The 17,722-nt window shown below is 42.7% G+C and overlaps 1 protein-coding gene across 1 annotated transcript; it reads right to left on the bottom strand.

Moving 5' to 3' along the window:
• Positions 1-6,348: 6,348 nt before the first annotated feature.
• LOC119895192 lies at positions 6,349-11,537 on the bottom strand. The gene is made up of 4 exons (XM_038708123.1): positions 10,961-11,537; positions 10,045-10,250; positions 9,823-9,937; positions 6,349-7,088 (listed from the first exon to the last, which is right to left on the bottom strand). Exons 1-4 carry the CDS (start codon positions 11,426-11,428, stop codon positions 6,891-6,893), a joined length of 987 nt encoding a protein of 328 aa, XP_038564051.1. The 5' UTR covers positions 11,429-11,537; the 3' UTR covers positions 6,349-6,890.
• Between the last annotated feature and the right edge of the window lie 6,185 nt (positions 11,538-17,722).

Genomic DNA, 17,722 nt, shown 5'->3' with positions numbered 1-17,722 from the left:
AGATTTCTGTTTGCTTTGTTTTTGTTTTCGCTCCCTTTTCGAGTGTGCGTGTCTGGAAAAGTTTTCATGTATAATATTGATAACATGAGACATTTATGAGTCAAATGAAAGTAGAAAAATCTTAAATTACTAATAAAGTCTTCTGTTATCTCCATATTTCAACATCAGGTCTGGGGGCCTCCAGCACCTCCTCCAGGGGGACGGTGAGGCCACACGAGTGTCCAAAGAGGAAGCAATGCAGATCTCTGTAGGGATGGAGTTCCAGAGGGTTGGGGCTGCAGTCTGCAGTCTGGTGTGGGGGACAGAGAGCGAGCTCTTGTCCGTGGGCGTAGGGGTGTACAGGGCGCCATTGCAGTAGCGCAAGCAGGAGGTGAGTCTGAGAGTGATGGTCAAAGTCTGGAGATGTTCTTGAGGTGGTAGAAGGCAGATTTGGTAATGAGTTTGACATGTGACTGGAATGAGAGGGTGTAGCTTTTGTACAGTGTGAATACAACATTGCCCAGCAGCTGGTGAAGGGCTCACACAAAATTTAATCACTATGATTTTAGTAATTACACTGTCAACAAATACCTAAACATTATAATCCTCAGAAATTTAGATTTTTTTGCAGACCTGTTTTCATTTAATCGTATACCTAATAAAGGGGGGTGTATCGGCCTCAACTATGACAAAATATACTGATCTATGGCGACTGATCCATTATCATCAGTGAACAGCGTTCCCCAGAAGCATCACATCAACTGTCGTGGTTCCTGGATTCTACAATATAAATGCAGATGTTAGAGCCTGCTTACGAAACATAAGTGAAGTGGCGATAAGCAGCTTAGTTTTATATGTTAGTATTACTTCTTTCAGGCCCAAATGTCTTAGTGTGCGTGTGCTGCAGTTTGCAGGGGAATCTGGTGTTGGCCTGAGAGAGGCTGCCTGAGGGAGAACACATGGTGCAAGAGCCCCGTACGGTTTAATTAGGCAGTTTCAGGTCTCCTATATATGTTCAATTTAACCAAATCCAAACAATAGCAATAAATCAACCACATATTAACACCTCTAGTAAGCAATTCATCATCATCCTCATCTTTGGCATGGCAGTCTCAAAAGACTATAGAGTTCTTGGGCCTGAGGGGTCAGTGCCAGGGTGGAGACCAATCCGTGAGAAGCAGACTCTACCGCAGATATTATGTGTACAAGGCGCCGCGAGCGCAGCCGCGGAGTGGATCCAGGATGCCTCCTGGAGCTGAAGCGCTGCTCTGCACCGGGCCACGAGGAGCAGACTCTCCGCTTTGGCCTCCTCAATGCTAGATCGCTAACTAACAAGACGTTCATCCTCAACGACTTCTTCACATCACGCCAGCTGGATTTATTTCTTCTGTGTGAAACCTGGCTTCACGTCGGTGAGTGCACTCCGTACCCCCGGATTGTAGGTTTCTAAACTCCCCACGTAGCACCGGCAGAGGTGGAGGGCTAGCATCTGTTTTCAAATCTAGTTTTAAATGTCGATAAGTACAAACAAACTCATTTTCGAGCTTTGAACTACAGACATTTGTTCTAAATGCCGACGCTCCAGTCCTGTGCGCTTTATTAGTTTATCGCCCTCCAAAATTTAATAAGACTTTTCATTCAGGATTTTATAGACTTTGTTGCAGAACTAACTCTTAACTATGATCACTTTTTAATATCCGGGGATATGATTGTCCATGTGTGCTGTGAATCCAACCAGTTGGCTAAGGACTTTCTTAATCTGGCTGGGGCCTCACACGAGAAGGGACATACATTGGGATATCGTGCTGTCATTTGGATTAAATGGTAACAAACAGGAAATCTGCAACACTGGCATTTCGGATCACTTTGCAGTGCTGTTCTCTGTTACATTGCCTGGCTCTTTGCACAAACCGTGCGCCCCAGCGCGCCGGGTGCGCACGCTGAACAGCCAGACTGCCTCACGCTTTTCACATGCTTTTAATGACTCACTGCTTCACATCAGTCACCTTGACGATCTAAATGTTGATCAATGGATTAGTGTTTTTAACTCGACGTGTTCGGATCTGCTGGATATAATAGCTCGACTGAGAAGTAAAAAGCCTAAAGCAGCATCTGACCCGTGGCTGAATGACACCACGCGCGCACTCAGACGTGCGTGTAGACACGCTGAGAGGAAATGGAAAAAGGACCGTCTGCAAGTGTCCTACGAAATATTGAGAAATAGTCTAGAACACCAGAAAGCTGTTAAAGCGGCAAAAACTCAGTTTTTATCCAATCTTGTTTCCAGTAACAGCCAGAAGCCGCAGTTTCTTTTTAAAATGTTAAACTCTCTCTTAAACCCTTGTAATTGCGCTGACATTGAATCATCAACTGAATCATGTGACAAATTTCTTTTGTTCTTTAATGAGAAGGTGTGTGCTGTCAGGTCCTCTCTCACTCTGTGTCTCTGAGCCTCAGATACTCTCTACATGTGCTGTTGTGTTTGATCACTTTGAGACAGTGTCTCTATCTTTTTTAACTAAAGTTGTACAGCAGCTGAGGTCCTCAAACTGTCCACTTGACACTATCCCGCCACGCTTCCTTAAAGAGGTATTTCTGACATTTGGACCTCTCATTTTGGATTTTAATAATTCTTCACTGTTGTCTGGCTGCTTCCTGGCCCAGCCCCTTTTGAAAAAAACTAACCTTGATCCCACAGTGTTATCAAATTTTAGACCTATTTCTAAACTCCCGTTCCTGTCTAAGGTTGTGGAGAAAGTTGTATATGACCAACTACAGTCTCATCTTGATGAGAATGGAATCACTGAAATATTCCAATCTGGTTTTAAATCCCGGCATAGCACAGAAACAGCCCTCTTAAAAGTTTTAAATGATTTGTTTTTAGCTGCTGATTCAGGCAAATCTGCTGTTCTGTTGCTTTTTAACAGCGGCATTCGACACTCTTCAATAATGCCACTAAATTTCGGCCTGCCTCAGGGTGCAATTTTAAGCCCTGTTTTATTCGCACTGTATATGCTTCCGCTCGGGTCCATTTTTAAGAAGCACAATGTGGCATTTCATTGTTTTGCAGATGATATACAAGTCTACCTCCCACTGAGCACAAATTACTTTTCTGCAATCAAAACTCTACAGGATTGTCTTAAGGAGGTTGTGTCCTGGATGGACTCTTTAAGCCTGAATAAAAGCAAAACTGAAATTGGGCAAACAGACTGTCTGAAGGGCTGGGACAGTGCCATTGGCCCATTAGCTTCATTTTCTCGCCCAAGCACAAAAAATCTAGGAGTGCTTCTTGACTGTGGTTTTAAGTTTGACAAGCAGGTCAGTGCAGTGCTGAAAAGCAGCTTTTATCATTTAAGACTACTGAGTAAAATCAAGCCCTCTCTCCCTAAGAAAGACCTGGAGAGAGCAGTCCATGCCTTTGTCACATCGCGGCTGGACTACTGTAATTCGCTGTACTGCGGACTTGGAACGGCGCTCTCTTCGCCGCCTCCAGGGGCTACAAAATGCGGCTGCCCGGCTTCTGACAGGAAAAAGAAAAAAGGAGCACATCACCCCCGTGCTGGCCTCATTACACTGGCTCCCTGTGTCTTTTAGAGTGCATTTTAAGATTTTATTAATAGTTTTTAAATGTTTGACTGATACTGCGCCACCTTAGCTTTCTGACATGCTCCTGCCAGAGCACTAAGGTCAGCAGACCAGCTCCTTTTGAGTGTCCCTAAAAGCAGGCTCACCACCAGGGGACAGAGCCTTTTCAGTGGCAGGACCACGGCTGTGGAAAAGCCTACCCCTTCATGTTAGATCTGCACAATCTGTAGATCAATTTAAAAGCAGGCTGAAAACACACCTGTTCTCTTTAGCTTTCAACACAGAATAAGCAGGTTACATTGGCCGTTCCACTTTTTTAATGTTCTATATTTCTATTGTATTTTATTATCTTGTTATTTTATTCTGATTAATTTATTCCGTGTGTACAGCACTTTGGTCAGCAGAAGTTGTTTTAAATGTGCTTTATAAATAAATTTGACTTTGACTTTGACATGTGTAGGCCGGTCTCGATGCTGTTGATGGTGTCCTGTAGTTGTCTTTGCTTCTCGATCATGAGCAAGGTGGTTTTGTATGTCAGCAGCACACTGTGCAATGAATGCTGCCATTCAAGATGGTCCTGGGCTGCATCTTTCCAGTTGGTAGGGTTAATGTTGAAGGACTTAAGATCGTACTTGCAGACATCCTTGAAGCGTAGCTGTGGGCGGCCAATTGTTCTCTCGCCAGATGACAACTGCGCATAGAGAATGTCCTCAGGGATTGGTCCATCCGCCGAACATGACCCAGCCAGCAGAGATGCCGCTGTCTCAGGAGAGAGTACATACTGGGAAGCTGAACTCTCTCCAGGACTGCAGTGTATGTGATCCTGTCCTTCCAGGCGATGCCTATTATGCGCCTTAAGCAGTGCAGGGGAAGTTGTTTAGCCTCCGCTCTTGATGTCAATATGGGGTCCAAGTTTCACTGCCATACAGGAGTGTGCTGATGACGCAAGCTCTATACACCTGTACCTTCATGTGGGCTGTGAGTTAACCATTTTCCCATACCCTTGCTGTGAGCTTCCCAAAAGTAAAGGCTGCTTTTCCGATGCGGCTGCTTAGTTCAGCGTTGAGTAACAGGTTGCCGGTAATGGTGGAAAGTGAAAGTTCTTCCAGCTTCCAGTGAGTAGTTGTCTTGCTTTTGTTCAGACTGATGGTCAGGCTGAAGTCCTGACATACCGATCATGAACTGATCCATGAGGGTTTTTAGTTGCTCTTGGGAGTGTGCTACCACTGCTTCCTGGATGATGAGTGGTCTGACCTTTGTTTTAGCTTTCAATCGAGCGAGGTCGAATAGTTTGCCGGCAGTTGTAGTGTGCAGATAGACCCCCTCAGTTGATGTTCCGAAAGCATGCCGCAGAAGAAGGGAAACGAATATCCCAAACAAGGTGGGTGCCAACACACACCCCTGCTTAACACCACAACAGATTTTGAAGTGGTCAGAGGTGGAACCATCAAACTGGATGGTACCTGGCATGTCGATGTGGAACGATTGGAGAATGTGGAGACGTTTTGGTGGGCTCCCTATCCGGGCAACCATCTGGAAGAGGCTACCCCTGCTCACAGGGTCGAAAGCTTTTGTGAGGTCACTGAAGGCTATATAAAGTGGTTTTCTCTGCTCTCTGCACACAATTAAGGTAAAAGCAAACAACAGATTCAATATGATCCAAATCCTTATGGAATTCAAATAAATACTTATATCAAAACCTTAAATATAACTGAATGTGAAATGCTGTGATTAAATGTTTATCCAACAGTCATTTACAACAATCCCAATATTCTTCAGTAGCCTAGTGTTAGTAATGAATCAAATCAGATATATCAAGCATAGTGTTGGTTCAGGCAGGCAACGAAGTCAAGCTCAGCTCACAATCCCAGCACATCAGCTGATAGCAGCCATCTTAAACCAGCTACTTCAGCTGACAGCTCAGCTGATTCCTCTCTTAGCATTCGTTGGCAAATTCCTTCCATCTCTCTCTGCTGTGATCACCACAGGTAACTATGTGCCAATTTGAAGCTACATGGCAATCTAAGCTAAACAGTTAAATTACAGACAGCTTTTAATTTAGCTCGTTGTACATTTAGCTAACTGCCAAACTAGCTTTAGGATGAAGAGACGTGGACAGAGCAGATTAAATAACACCTTCTACATGTAATGCTTGTTAAACTGATGCATTGTCTTTTACTGGTGAGGTTTTATTGCACGTACCACAGTAACGAGGGTAGCTGTCATCATCTCGAGTAGTTTGGAGCTAACTTCACTTGCATGTGTGTGTTCGTGTGCAAGAGGCGACACAGAGCAGCAGAGGCAGCAGCCTGATAATAAACAACACGGTCTTCAGCCTGTTTAATACCACATTTCAGTGCCCATCTAGTATCTGATTAATCATGTAATTCGGCATATGCCTGCTCTGTTCTGTACGGGTTCTTTACTGCTAGTCTCTGTCTGGGCTTTCCATGTAGGCACATGGATGGGCAGGGAGGTGCTCTCACGTGGAAGGGCAGGGAGAACCCAGAACAGAGCCATACCTCCCCAAACATAACTACAATGGCGCAAATATCAGTTCTTTGAAGAAAGTTGTCCTGACTGAATTAGAAAAGATAGCAGATCAAATACCATTCATTAATATTTTCCAGCAAGTAAACAGAATTTAGTTATATCAGCAACAGATCATATAGTATAGACTTCAGATCACCAATTTGATCATGTAGTATCATATGATTCCCAAATTGTCCACCCCTCCTCCCAGAGGTTCAAACCTTTGTGTTCAGAGAAGAGTCTTACAGGAACTGTCTTTTCGATTGTAGAATGTACAATCTGTTTTTATTTAAAGCTGAACACCAGTTATCAAAATCCTCAGTGCACGACCCTAATGACAGCTGAGCATGACAAAAAAACTTCTCCTCAAAAATAGCTATTAAAAAATATAAAAATTGAGCGAGATCCTTCTTGTGTCCCTCTGTTATACAGGAGGACATTAATAAACTAAGATATTTTTTTAAAATCTGGAACAGAGTTTTTTAACCTAAATAAATAAACAGATCATTTCAACTTTTTGAGGCCAATGCTCTGATTCTATAATATGATTTTCCCTAAAATATTATCTTTTTTTGAAGAAAAAAGAAAAACTTTAATTAACAATAATCATGAAATATACCCTAATTATAGGACGACATTACATTACATTTTTTTATTAAGCTGACGCTTTTATCCAAATGGACTTACAATGGATATGTATGTCAGAGTTCGCACACCTCTGGAGCAGCAACGGGTTAAGTGTCTTGCTCACATTGGTGGATGATCTTCTAACAATAAAACTACTACAGCCGCCCTTAATTTAGCTGTAAAGGTTTCTTCAGCGGAGAGGGATTGTCGGGCCACAATGTTTTAACAAACTCTTCAGCTTCTGGGAAATCATTAAAAGTGATGTTTTCTTGATAGATTGGCTTTCCTTTATCAGCGATTTGAACATTTCCTTTATCACACCACATGAGGTTCTCTCTCAGCCGGTCAGCGCCAAAGTTCAGCACCTGGAAAAAGTAAAAGAACATAAGAAGATGACGAGCAGAACAGCTGCAGGGTCTGTGAGAAGCTGTGAGGGTGCAGGACTGGACTGTTAGCAGCAGGGGTGTGATGAGATCTTGCAAGATTAAAGTGTGACGATATTTCTCGTCAGGTAAAAAGCTGTCTAATGAGACTCATGCAAATTAAATTTTTCACACAAGATAAACCCACGGAGCCAATCAACTCTGCCCAGCTGATTGACATTGTCTCGTGGATTTAAGAGTGTCATCACACCCCTAGTTAGCACCCATGCTAGGTGCAACTCACATTACTGTTATTGTTAGGGAACAGTAAATACAGCAGAATTGATATGCTAAGATGAATGAGTATCTACTTCTGTACTGCAGTAACATGTACTCCATTATTTCAACTTATTTCTCTTTTTTGTGTGCATTTGTGTGAGTACAATTTTATTTAATTTACCAAAAATAAATTGACAGACATCATGTACACATAAAACCAAACACGTGTGTCAGGATGGATCTGTTGTAGTTTCCACCTCACAGCGACACTTAAGCTGATGATACATGGGGGAACTTTTTGAGCAATGTTGCTGGAGGTAAGTCTATGTTTTCAACGGATAGCGGTGGTGCGGAGCGGGTGGATTACGGTAGTAATCTTTATTAATTACCACTGACAGCAGCGTTGCCCAGCACCATTGCTCTTAAAGTTGCTCCGTGTATCTTCAGCTTTAGAGACAAAAGCAACCTGTGCACTGAAATGTGACTGAGTCAGAACCAGAAGCTGCAGGCCCCTTTTAAGGCCTGGACATACATTCTTTTAACTACGCGTTGGTGTACGCAAGATGGCTGCCACGCATATCCTGCGTTCCCTTGAAGCGTAGTTCCACTGTAGTTCCACTGAAGCGTAGTTCCACTGTAGTTCCTTTGAAGCGTAGTTCCACTGAAGCGTAGTTCCACTGTAGTTCCACTGTAGCGTAGTTCCACTGAAGCGTAGTTCCACTGTAGTTCCACTGAAGCGTATTTCCTTTGAAGCGTAGTTCCACTGAAGCGTAGTTCCACTGTAGTTCCACTGTAGCGTAGTTCCTTTGAAGTGTAGTTCCACTGTAGTTCCACTGTAGCGTAGTTCCTTTGAAGTGTAGTTCCTTTGAAGCGTAGTTCCTTTGAAGCGTAGTTCCACTGTAGCGTAGTTCCTTTGAAGTGTAGTTCCTTTGAAGCGTAGTTCCTTTGAAGCGTAGTTCCTTTGAAGCGTAGTTCCTTTGAAGCGTAGTTCCTTTGAAGCGTAGTTCCTTTGAAGCGTAGTTCCACTGTAGTTCCACTGTAGCGTAGTTCCTTTGAAGTGTAGTTCCTTTTGAAGCGTAGTTCCTTTGAAGTGTAGTTCCACTGTAGTGTAGTTCCTTTGAAGCGTAGTTCCACTGTAGTTCCACTGAAGCGTAGTTCCTTTGAAGCGTAGTTCCACTGAAGCGTAGTTCCTTTGAAGCGTAGTTCCACTGAAGCGTAGTTCCTTTGAAGTGTAGTTCCTTTGAAGTGTAGTTCCTTTGAAGTGTAGTTCCTCTGAAGTGTAGTTCCTTTTGAAGTGTAGTTCCACTGAAGCGTAGTTCCTTTGAAGTGTAGTTCCTTTGAAGTGTAGTTCCTTTTGAAGTGTAGTTCCTTTTGAAGTGTAGTTCCTTTTGAAGCGTAGTTCCTTTTGAAGCGTAGTTCCTTTTTGAAGCGTAGTTCCTTTTTGAAGTGTAGTTCCTTTTGAAGTGTAGTTCCTTTTGAAGCGTAGTTCCTTTGAAGCGTAGTTCCTCTGAAGCGTAGTTCCTCTGAAGTGTAGTTCCTTTGAAGCGCAGTTCCTTTGAAGCGCAGTTCCTCTGAAGTGTAGTTCCTTTGAAGTGTAGTTCCTCTGAAGCGCAGTTCCTCTGAAGTGTAGTTCCTTTTGAAGCGCAGTTCCTCTGAAGTGTAGTTCCTTTTGAACCGCAGTTCCTCTGAAGTGTAATTCCTTTTGAACCGCAGTTCCTCTGAAGTGTATTTCCTCTGAAGTGTAGTTCCTTTTGAAGCGCAGTTCCTTTGAAGTGTAGTTCCTCTGAAGTGTAGTTCCTTTTGAAGCGCAGTTTCTCTGAAGCGCAGTTCCTGTGAAGTGTAGTTCCTGTGAAGTGTAGTTCCTTTTGAAGCGCAGTTTCTCTGAAGCAGAGTTCCACGTCAAAAATTAACACCACACGTCTGCGAGATGCAGTTCAGCACATGAATGTGGGGGCAGTGTGTCGATCTGACCGGCAGGTCAGTAGCACAGGTGGTGGCGGTATGCAGTTTGCCAACAGCCATTAAAAGCAAAAGAAGAAGGACAGCAGCAGACTGAACAAAGGAGATTTATGGCGGGATGTTTCCAGTAAAACTCCCAAAGCTAGTTTATTTTATTTAATTTTATTATTTTACTATTATTATTTTTATAATTACCAAGATTGTACTGATGTCTTAAAATCCCAAGCTACTCCAGTGTCGCTATGTTTGGTTTGTTTACGATGTGCAAATTTGAAGGTTGTTGAGGAGGATGATCAGGTCCTGGTCTGCCCCCTAGTGGACTCATGTTTAATCCTCCAGGTGCACGCAAAGTACGCAGGCAAGTATGTGAACAATGCCGTTTGCATCGCAGACGCCTGTCTAAGCAAGTATTTCGGCGGCTTTAGGACTTCCCTACCCTTCACCAGAACAATCCAGCCTGTCAATAAAGGGTGAGAAGAACAATGAGTAGTGAGGGTACCTGTTTATCCACATGCAGGGCGACGGCAAAATGATCCCAGACATAAAACTGTTGAGGATGCTCTGCCTCTGCTGCTTCCATCTGCATCGCATCCTGTCTCAAGACAAACTTATACCTGACCAAAACAGACCAGCATCTGCGGTTAGTTCAGTGTCTGTAATAAATGTGGGAGAGTTGAGTGTCTGTGGTTAGTTCAGGTGTCACAGAGTTTCTGGTTCTTACCTGTGTGTCTCACTCATGGCCTGAGGCCTCCAGATGAAGCAGCCGTCTTTGTAGGTGCAGACAGAGTTTGGGTCGTCAGTCAGCAAAGGATATTTAGAGAACCGCTCCTGATTGGCTGGGCTGTGGATCAGCACAACGTACATCACTTCCTGTTTGTACAGGACGGTCTCGTACACCCGCATGACGGGCTGAGCGCCGCTGCAAAACTGGAGACAGTGAAAGAGGTTTTAATGGAAAACTCAGTCCTGTAAACGTCCTGAGGACAAAGACGGCAGTTTTCTCTCTGTGGGCTGATAAATTCTTGATGAGGCTTTTTTAACATAATCTGCTGTCACTTTAACACGCTGTGCAGCTGCAGGTTCAGGAGACAGTCGACATAGAAGGAAGGCAGCGTGATGTGTTCGCGGGCTCACGCCAAAACTCTTGTGACCATTCCAGTACAACACTCTTCTGTTCTAGACAAATGCAACACCAGTAGCTTCCCAGCAGGTGGAGCCATTCTGACTGATTGAAACACTTCATTCAGTGTTATGCACACATCATAGTGAAACTAAACAGGTTAAACTACTGAAACGGGAAATCAAAGATTTTGATATGATGCAGCTGAAACTGTCTCAAGGGTTAATGTGGGTACATTTGTGAAATATTTGAGGTGCTGATCTGTTTCCTTTTTTTGTTTTCACTCCCTTTTTTAGTGTGCAAGTTTCAGTGTATAATATTGATAATATGAGACATTTATGAGTCAAATGATTGTAGACTGAAAATTAATAAAATCTTAAACTACAAAAAAGTCTTCTGTTATATCCATATTTGAACATCAGGTCTCATCTTTCATTCTCATTCATTTTTATTTTACATTATTTAATTTTATTTATCACAGACCAGCTGTGACAGAAAATAACCCGACCCTCAGTACCTGCTGTCTGTAGGCCTTCAGCACCTCCTCCAGGGGGAAGGTGAAGCGGTACGAGCCCAGTCTGGAGGTCTGCTCGAAGGCCGGGGAGGTGGTAAACTTCTCCAGGAAGCTCTGCTGCATCTGGACCTGCTCCTCCGTCCGGTCCGGGAAGGTCGTCTCCAGGAGCCTCCTCTCAGCTGACGCTATCTCATCAGGTCCCACAGCCAGACTCCACCACAGCAGAGAGCCTCTGCCTGGGTTCCTGAAGCCTTCATCAGTCTTGATGCCTCTTAGTCCAGTTTGGTTTGTGTCGTGTTTCAGATGAGACACATGAAACTCTGGTTGAGGGGAAGCCGGGATGTTTTCTTTGTAAAGGTATTTGCTTGACAACCCTTTTCTCCGAGCTTTCTCTATCAAATCAATCAGCTTCAAGTGCTGACTTTTAACAACATGTTCATCGTGTACTCTCCTGTTGGTTCTCTTTTCCATGGTCAGATGAGGAATGATGTCGATTAAAAAGACAAACTATAAGTGTTCAGTGTCTCTGCTCAGTCTGCTCTGCTCTGGAGAGGTGTGAGCTCTGATCTGATCTCCAACACCGGCAGAGTGCTGCTATATAAACCACAGCTGGTTCCTGTTTTAAAGATATACGTCATAGTCATGAGTACTGTGGAACTGTGTGAGTCAGGAGGAGGAGAGAGGACTCTGGGGCCGAATGATTGTTTGTGTGTTGTGTTCAGGACACGCAGGAATAATAAGATGTTGTTTGTTTGTTGTGTTCATCATGTGAACATGTTTCTGAGAGAAGAACTTCAGCAACATAACTTATAACCAGTTTGTTTGCAGAGTGTGTTTCTGAGGGCCACGTTTGGTTTTTCAGTGAGATTTAAGAAGAGAGCTTCATTTTGACCTGAAAATAGGACGTATGGTGAGAAGTTATGGGTTTGTGTTTAGAGTTTTCAAGAATTGTGTTTAAGAAATCCAGAAAAACTGTAACTCATGCGCACTGATGTTCATGTGCTGTGTGAGCTTCAGAGCTGCAGCCTCCTCACAAAGGGCCCCTCTGTGTTCATAAATCTAGTCTTACCAAGCCCTCCTTACTCGGGCCTCCTACTTTTAGTTTTCTTGTTTGTTTTGTTGTTGGCAAATTTGCTTTAATTCTGCCATACGGGTACAGCAGCACCCCAAGAGGATAAAGGTTCAACTTCTTTTTTTTTTTTCTTTCTTTTTTCCTCATTATTTTTATTGAAAGACTGGCACATTGGAGGAAAAAACACTTCAATACAATGAGAACCCCAGTTATAAAAAGAGAAGCGAAATGTTTTTACGTATATGTCTCAATGAGTCAACAAAATGGGTGCCATTCTTGTTTTTTGTATAGATTAGATTAGAACACATAATCATACATTTGTACAAACTCAATACAAAAAAATTATTAATTAATTAAAAGACTAATAATAATAATATAAATAATAACAGAAAAAAGGAAGAAGAAAAATAAAATAGAATAAAATTGTCTGGAGTGCTGGAGGGAGGCTTTGTGTATTTCCAATAGAAAAGACGGCGGCGTCTTGCTAATAAGGAAGCAAATGCCAAGATATCTAATTGGTTTGAGTTGTACCGGTTATAATCCTCCAGATAACCAAATATGGCAATATGGGGAGAGGGTTTAACGGTAATAGACGCGATCAAAATAGTTTTGCCAGAAGGAAAACAGTCATGGGCAGGCGAAGAACATGTAGGTTAGGTTGCAGGGAGAGCCGTGACATTTATCACAGCTATCAGTGACAGTGGGATAGATCCGTGACAGACGTGCTTTGGAGAAATGAATCCTGTACAATACCTTAGTGTATCAAAGAGAGACGAGCACAAGATGAGCTTGTGTGGATTTTGTTAAGAGCAACGTCCCACCAGGCTTCCTGCAGAGTCAACCTCAATTCGCCCTCCCAAGCAGCCTTGGTTTTAATGGTAGGTGAGCTGCAGGACAGAGAAAATCATCCCATAGTTGACTTGAGGGTGAGGAGGGAAATGTAGGAAACAATGATTTTGCGCAGTGTCTAACTTGAAGATGGAAGCTGAAATTCACTCGACACATCTGCAAAGCTACGAAAAGTCCCGTTCCTGTAGAGATCTGTGAAAGTTTTGAGACCTTTGTTGTGCCAGATAGAGAATGTGGGATCAGATAGTGCAGGTTGGAATGAGTGATTTTTCAGTAAAGTACACGCGGAAACAAAATTTAAAAGTCTTCCTAAACTGGTACCAGAACTAACCACAGATTTATCTGGAAAGCAAGATACGTTGGTGGAAATAGAGGAGTTAAGCAGGGCCATACTTAAAGCCATAGGACAGGGGTATTCAATTTCAAAGTTAGAGAAAATTTCCTGAAGCAAAGGTCCGGAACATCAAAACGACGAACTTGCGTTATCATTCAGTACTATAAACTATAGTTGTATCAACACATGTTTTTAGTCAACAACGGACTGTCAAATCAAATATATATATATATATATATATATATAGTCAGTTTTCACATCAAACTGGAGGGATAATAAATAATAACTATTCAAATAATAAATTCTAAATTTAAGTAAACTAAAGTGCCTAATTTTTAGAAAAAATGTAATAAAAAGTGTAGCTTGAAGTGATGAAGTGTAGTCTTAACCAATTTTATAATAAACACTCAACACATCATAACAAATGAACAGCTGTAATGCCTCCTCTTCTCTTTCATTTCCTCTTACAGAGCTACCACTTTCCTACTTTCTGTTGTTCAGTGAGAAACGTGAGCTCCAGCTAGCATATTGCAGATCTATGAGATATTCTGGTTTTGAACTGCCCGTGGGAGGAATGTACATGTAAATATTTGTACATTCTTGATTAAAAGTCATGTGGAATCTCTTTTATCTTTCGTCTCCTCAATTCGGGTGTGTTTCCAAAACGTCTCTGGTGAATCTCGCGGACTCGACTCGCAAGCATCGGTATGCACAGATTTGATTGGCTGAGCAGCGTCACATGAGACGATTGGAGCACATGCAATTGGTCTGTGAGTTTCCTGGTCCTCTAAACCAGTACAGTAAATGCTAGAAAAGCTGCGCGGGTTAAAATAGAAACGCTCCGTCACGAGGTAGTAAGTCTCAATAATAAATGGGCTGTAGGTCGGCGGTCCGGAGAGGACGGCGGCTGGGTCCGGATCCAGACCGCGGTCCGCCTATTAGTGACCTCTGCCATAGGGGTATCAGATTCAGGGGCACCGTATGGGGTAGGAAAGTTAAGACAATTCCAAGGGCCCCTGGACAGGAGCCCCAAAAATAGGTAAAATAGACTGCAATGACCGGACAGAGACTGAACAGAAACAGCAAACATTTGACACAAAGGACTAACGAGACAGGCAGGCAGAGAGACAGCAGGGGGAAAACAGAGAGACAGGCAGGCAGAACACGTTACAAAATACCAGACAAGAATCTAACTTCAGACAATAACAGAAACCCATGTAAACAGACAAACACCGACCAACTATAACACGGCGATCATAACAGACAGAACCTAAACGAGAACACAGAATACAGAGCAGACTAAACTAAAATAATGCAGACAAAGAACTAGAATTAAATCCTAAGACATGAACTAAGGCACAGGACTAGGAACAAAGACATGGAACCAAAACCCAGACTCCCCAACAAGACACACAGACAGGATCGTGACCATAAGAAACAGCAGCATGTGCATTATAACATTATTTGATGTTAAAAGCTAGTCTAAAAATTGGGTTTTGATAAGTGATTTGAAAGAGTCCATGTCGCTGCAATCTGGGATGTGTATGGGTAAGGAGTTCCAGAGGGAGGAGGCTGCGATGGTGAAGCTCTGTGGCCCCAGGTACGGTGCTTGGTCCTGATCTGTGGCGAGAGGAGGTTAGAGAGGGATTGTGGTGGTGGGGCAGGTCTGTGAGGGAGGGAGGGGCCTTGTTATGGAGGGCTTTATGCGTGAGGAGAAGGATTTTGTACTGAATGCGTTGGGGAACCAGTGAAGATTGTGTGGGTGAGGAGTTTTGGATATATTGAAGTTTATTTAGGGCTTTGGCAGGTGAACCATAGAGGATGCTGTTGCAGGAGTCAGTTCTGGATGTAATGAAGGCGTGGATCAGGGTTTCAGCAGCAGAGAAGGTGAGTGATGGGCGGAGACGGGCGATGTTTGAGGTGAAAGAAGGCAGTCCTGGTGACTTGGTTGATGTGGTGATCAAAAGTTGTTGTTTTTTGAGACTGATTTGGTGATCATGTCAGATTTATTGTAATTCAGCTGTAAGAAGTTGGTTTGCACCCAGGTTTGTATGTTGGTGAGGCAGCTGGTCAGAGTTGCAGAGGTAACTGTGGTGATGGATTTGGTGGAGATGTAGAGCTGGACGTCATCGGCGTAGCAGTGGAAGTGGAGACCATATCTACGTATGATATTACAGAGTGGCAGGATGTAGAACAAGAGAGGACCAAGCACCGAACCTTGGGGGACACCTGGTGACAAAGGAGCAGTGGAGGAGGTGCAGTTGTTGATGTTGATGAACTGTTGTCTGTTGGTGAGGAGCCAGCAGAGCGTTGATGGTGTCGAAGGCTGCAGTGAGGTCGAGCATGATTAGGATGGTGAGGCAACCGGAGTCCGCGGAGAGGAGGAGGTCATTGGTTATTTTCAGTGCTGTGTTGTGAGCGGAATCCAGATTGAAATGGTTCGAACTGGTTGTTAGAGGTGAGGTAGGTTTGAATTTGAGCAGCCACAACACGTCCCAGGATTTGGACATGATGTCGGGGTTGAGACCAGGTTTCTTGAGGATGGGGGTGACAGTTGCAACTTTGAGTGTTGTAGGGACTGATCCAGATGTGAGGGAGGAATTAAAAATCGCACCGGTGAGTGAAGCTGAGAGAGCCGAGGGATTGATGAGCTTGAGGTTTCTGAATGAGATTTTGCGCTGCACTTTTGGGGGTGGGAATGGGGATATTAAAGTCCATTATGATTGCAAGATGGTCTGAGATGTGGAGGTTAATGCTGGAATATGATTTAATGTGAGACCAGTGGAGCAGACCATGGGCGAAGAGGAAAACTTCAGGCAAACGATAAGTGTTCTCAAGATGACGGCAGCTGACTTTCGCCAACTTGATAGTCTAACGTGAGCTGCAGGTGACCGCAGGGGAGGGCTATAAAAACGGCGCCATCAAGTCGGACACATTCCACCTGCATCGGCTTACTGAGAGCTGAGACCAATGATTGATCACACTACACTACTGCCTGGACCATATATTATTATATATATATATGATATATAATGTTTTCCAGCAGTTAAACATAATTCAGTCAAATCAGCAAAAGATGTGTCAGGTAGAAGAACTGATCACCAATTTGATCATTTAGTATCAGATGATTCCCACGTTGTCCACCTACCCTCCCGGAGGATCAAACCTTTAGATGAGAGGCTGTTGCAGTCGGCGTTCAGAGAAGAGTCTTACAGGAAATGCCTTTTTGATTGTAGAATGTAGAATCTGTTTTTATTAAAAGCTGAACACGAGTTATCAAAATCCTCAGTGCACGATGCTAATGACTGCTGAGCATGACAAAAAACTTCCCTCTCTACAAAAATGTCTATTAAGAAATAAAGATTAAAAATAAAAAGAGTCTAATCTACGGAGATCAGAACAACAAAAAAGAGACGCTACCCAAGAGAGCGAGAGCCTTCTTGTGTTATACAGGAGGAGGTCAGGGAGAACTCTTTCCTGTCTTCTAAATATGGTAAAACATAAAAATACAATCCAGACATTGGTCAAAGCTCAATTCTTCTACATCAAACTTAAAACAAGTGATCAGGACCAAAGAATGTCTAACGAGCTAACTTTCAGTAAGACTTTTATTATTTTCAAAACTGGTACAAGAGAAAGGATGTCTGACAACCCGGTGACCTTTACACAGGAAACTGTTTGAACCATTACACAACATTTAAAAAGGAAGTGTAGCCTCCACTGAAGACTTCTTCAGTAAGTCACAGGGATGTAGAGGCCATTTCAGCAGGAAGTCTGTGGTTACACAGATGTTACTTTTCTTTGTAACAGAGCCAACGTCACAGTTCATGACATTTGTGCAGACATTCAAACAGAGTCCAAACCAAAGTTAATTTCTAATTTCATTCTTTTTGTGGTGCTGTCAATGTTTAATTATTTGGTATCAAAATTTCTTTAGAGCAGGGTTTCAGAAAGGTGAGGCTCGGCAGTATAGCCAACAGAGTGGACGATCATTTGATATACCTGTTGAGAATTTCCAGATAAAATATTCTTCTAAATGAACAGATATAAAATGTCCGCCACTGATGTGCTGGTCAGATGGTTTTGGGGCACACAATTTAGATGAAGGGGGGTGTTTATATAGTTGACAGAACTTTTGTGGACATTAATAAACTGAGATATTTTTTTTATTTTTATTATTTGTCTACTGTTTCAGAATTTTAAAATAAATAAACAGATAATGCTAACTTTATTGATTTTCAGTCATTATTGAAAGACCCTGATTCTATAATATGCTTTCCCTTTAATCATTCAAATTTGATATTTCTGAAGAAAATAGTTAAATAAAAGAAAAAATATCATTATCATCAATGGACATGAAATATACCCCAGTTATAGAACGACTTTAATTTTATTAAGTCAAGCTTTCTGCAGTGGAGAGGGACAGTCAGGCCACAATTCTTGAACAAACTCTTCAGCTTTTGAGAAGTTATCAAAAGTGTTACAAGGAGTGATTTGAACCTTTCCTTTA

This window comes from Micropterus salmoides, unplaced genomic scaffold (assembly GCF_014851395.1).
Source record: "Micropterus salmoides isolate LMB-PRFRI ecotype aquatic unplaced genomic scaffold, ASM1485139v1 Ms_hic_scaffold_9, whole genome shotgun sequence".
Lineage (NCBI taxonomy): Eukaryota > Metazoa > Chordata > Actinopteri > Centrarchiformes > Centrarchidae > Micropterus > Micropterus salmoides.
Note: the sequence above shows the minus strand (reverse complement) of the source record. Positions and strands in the feature narration are given on the sequence as shown.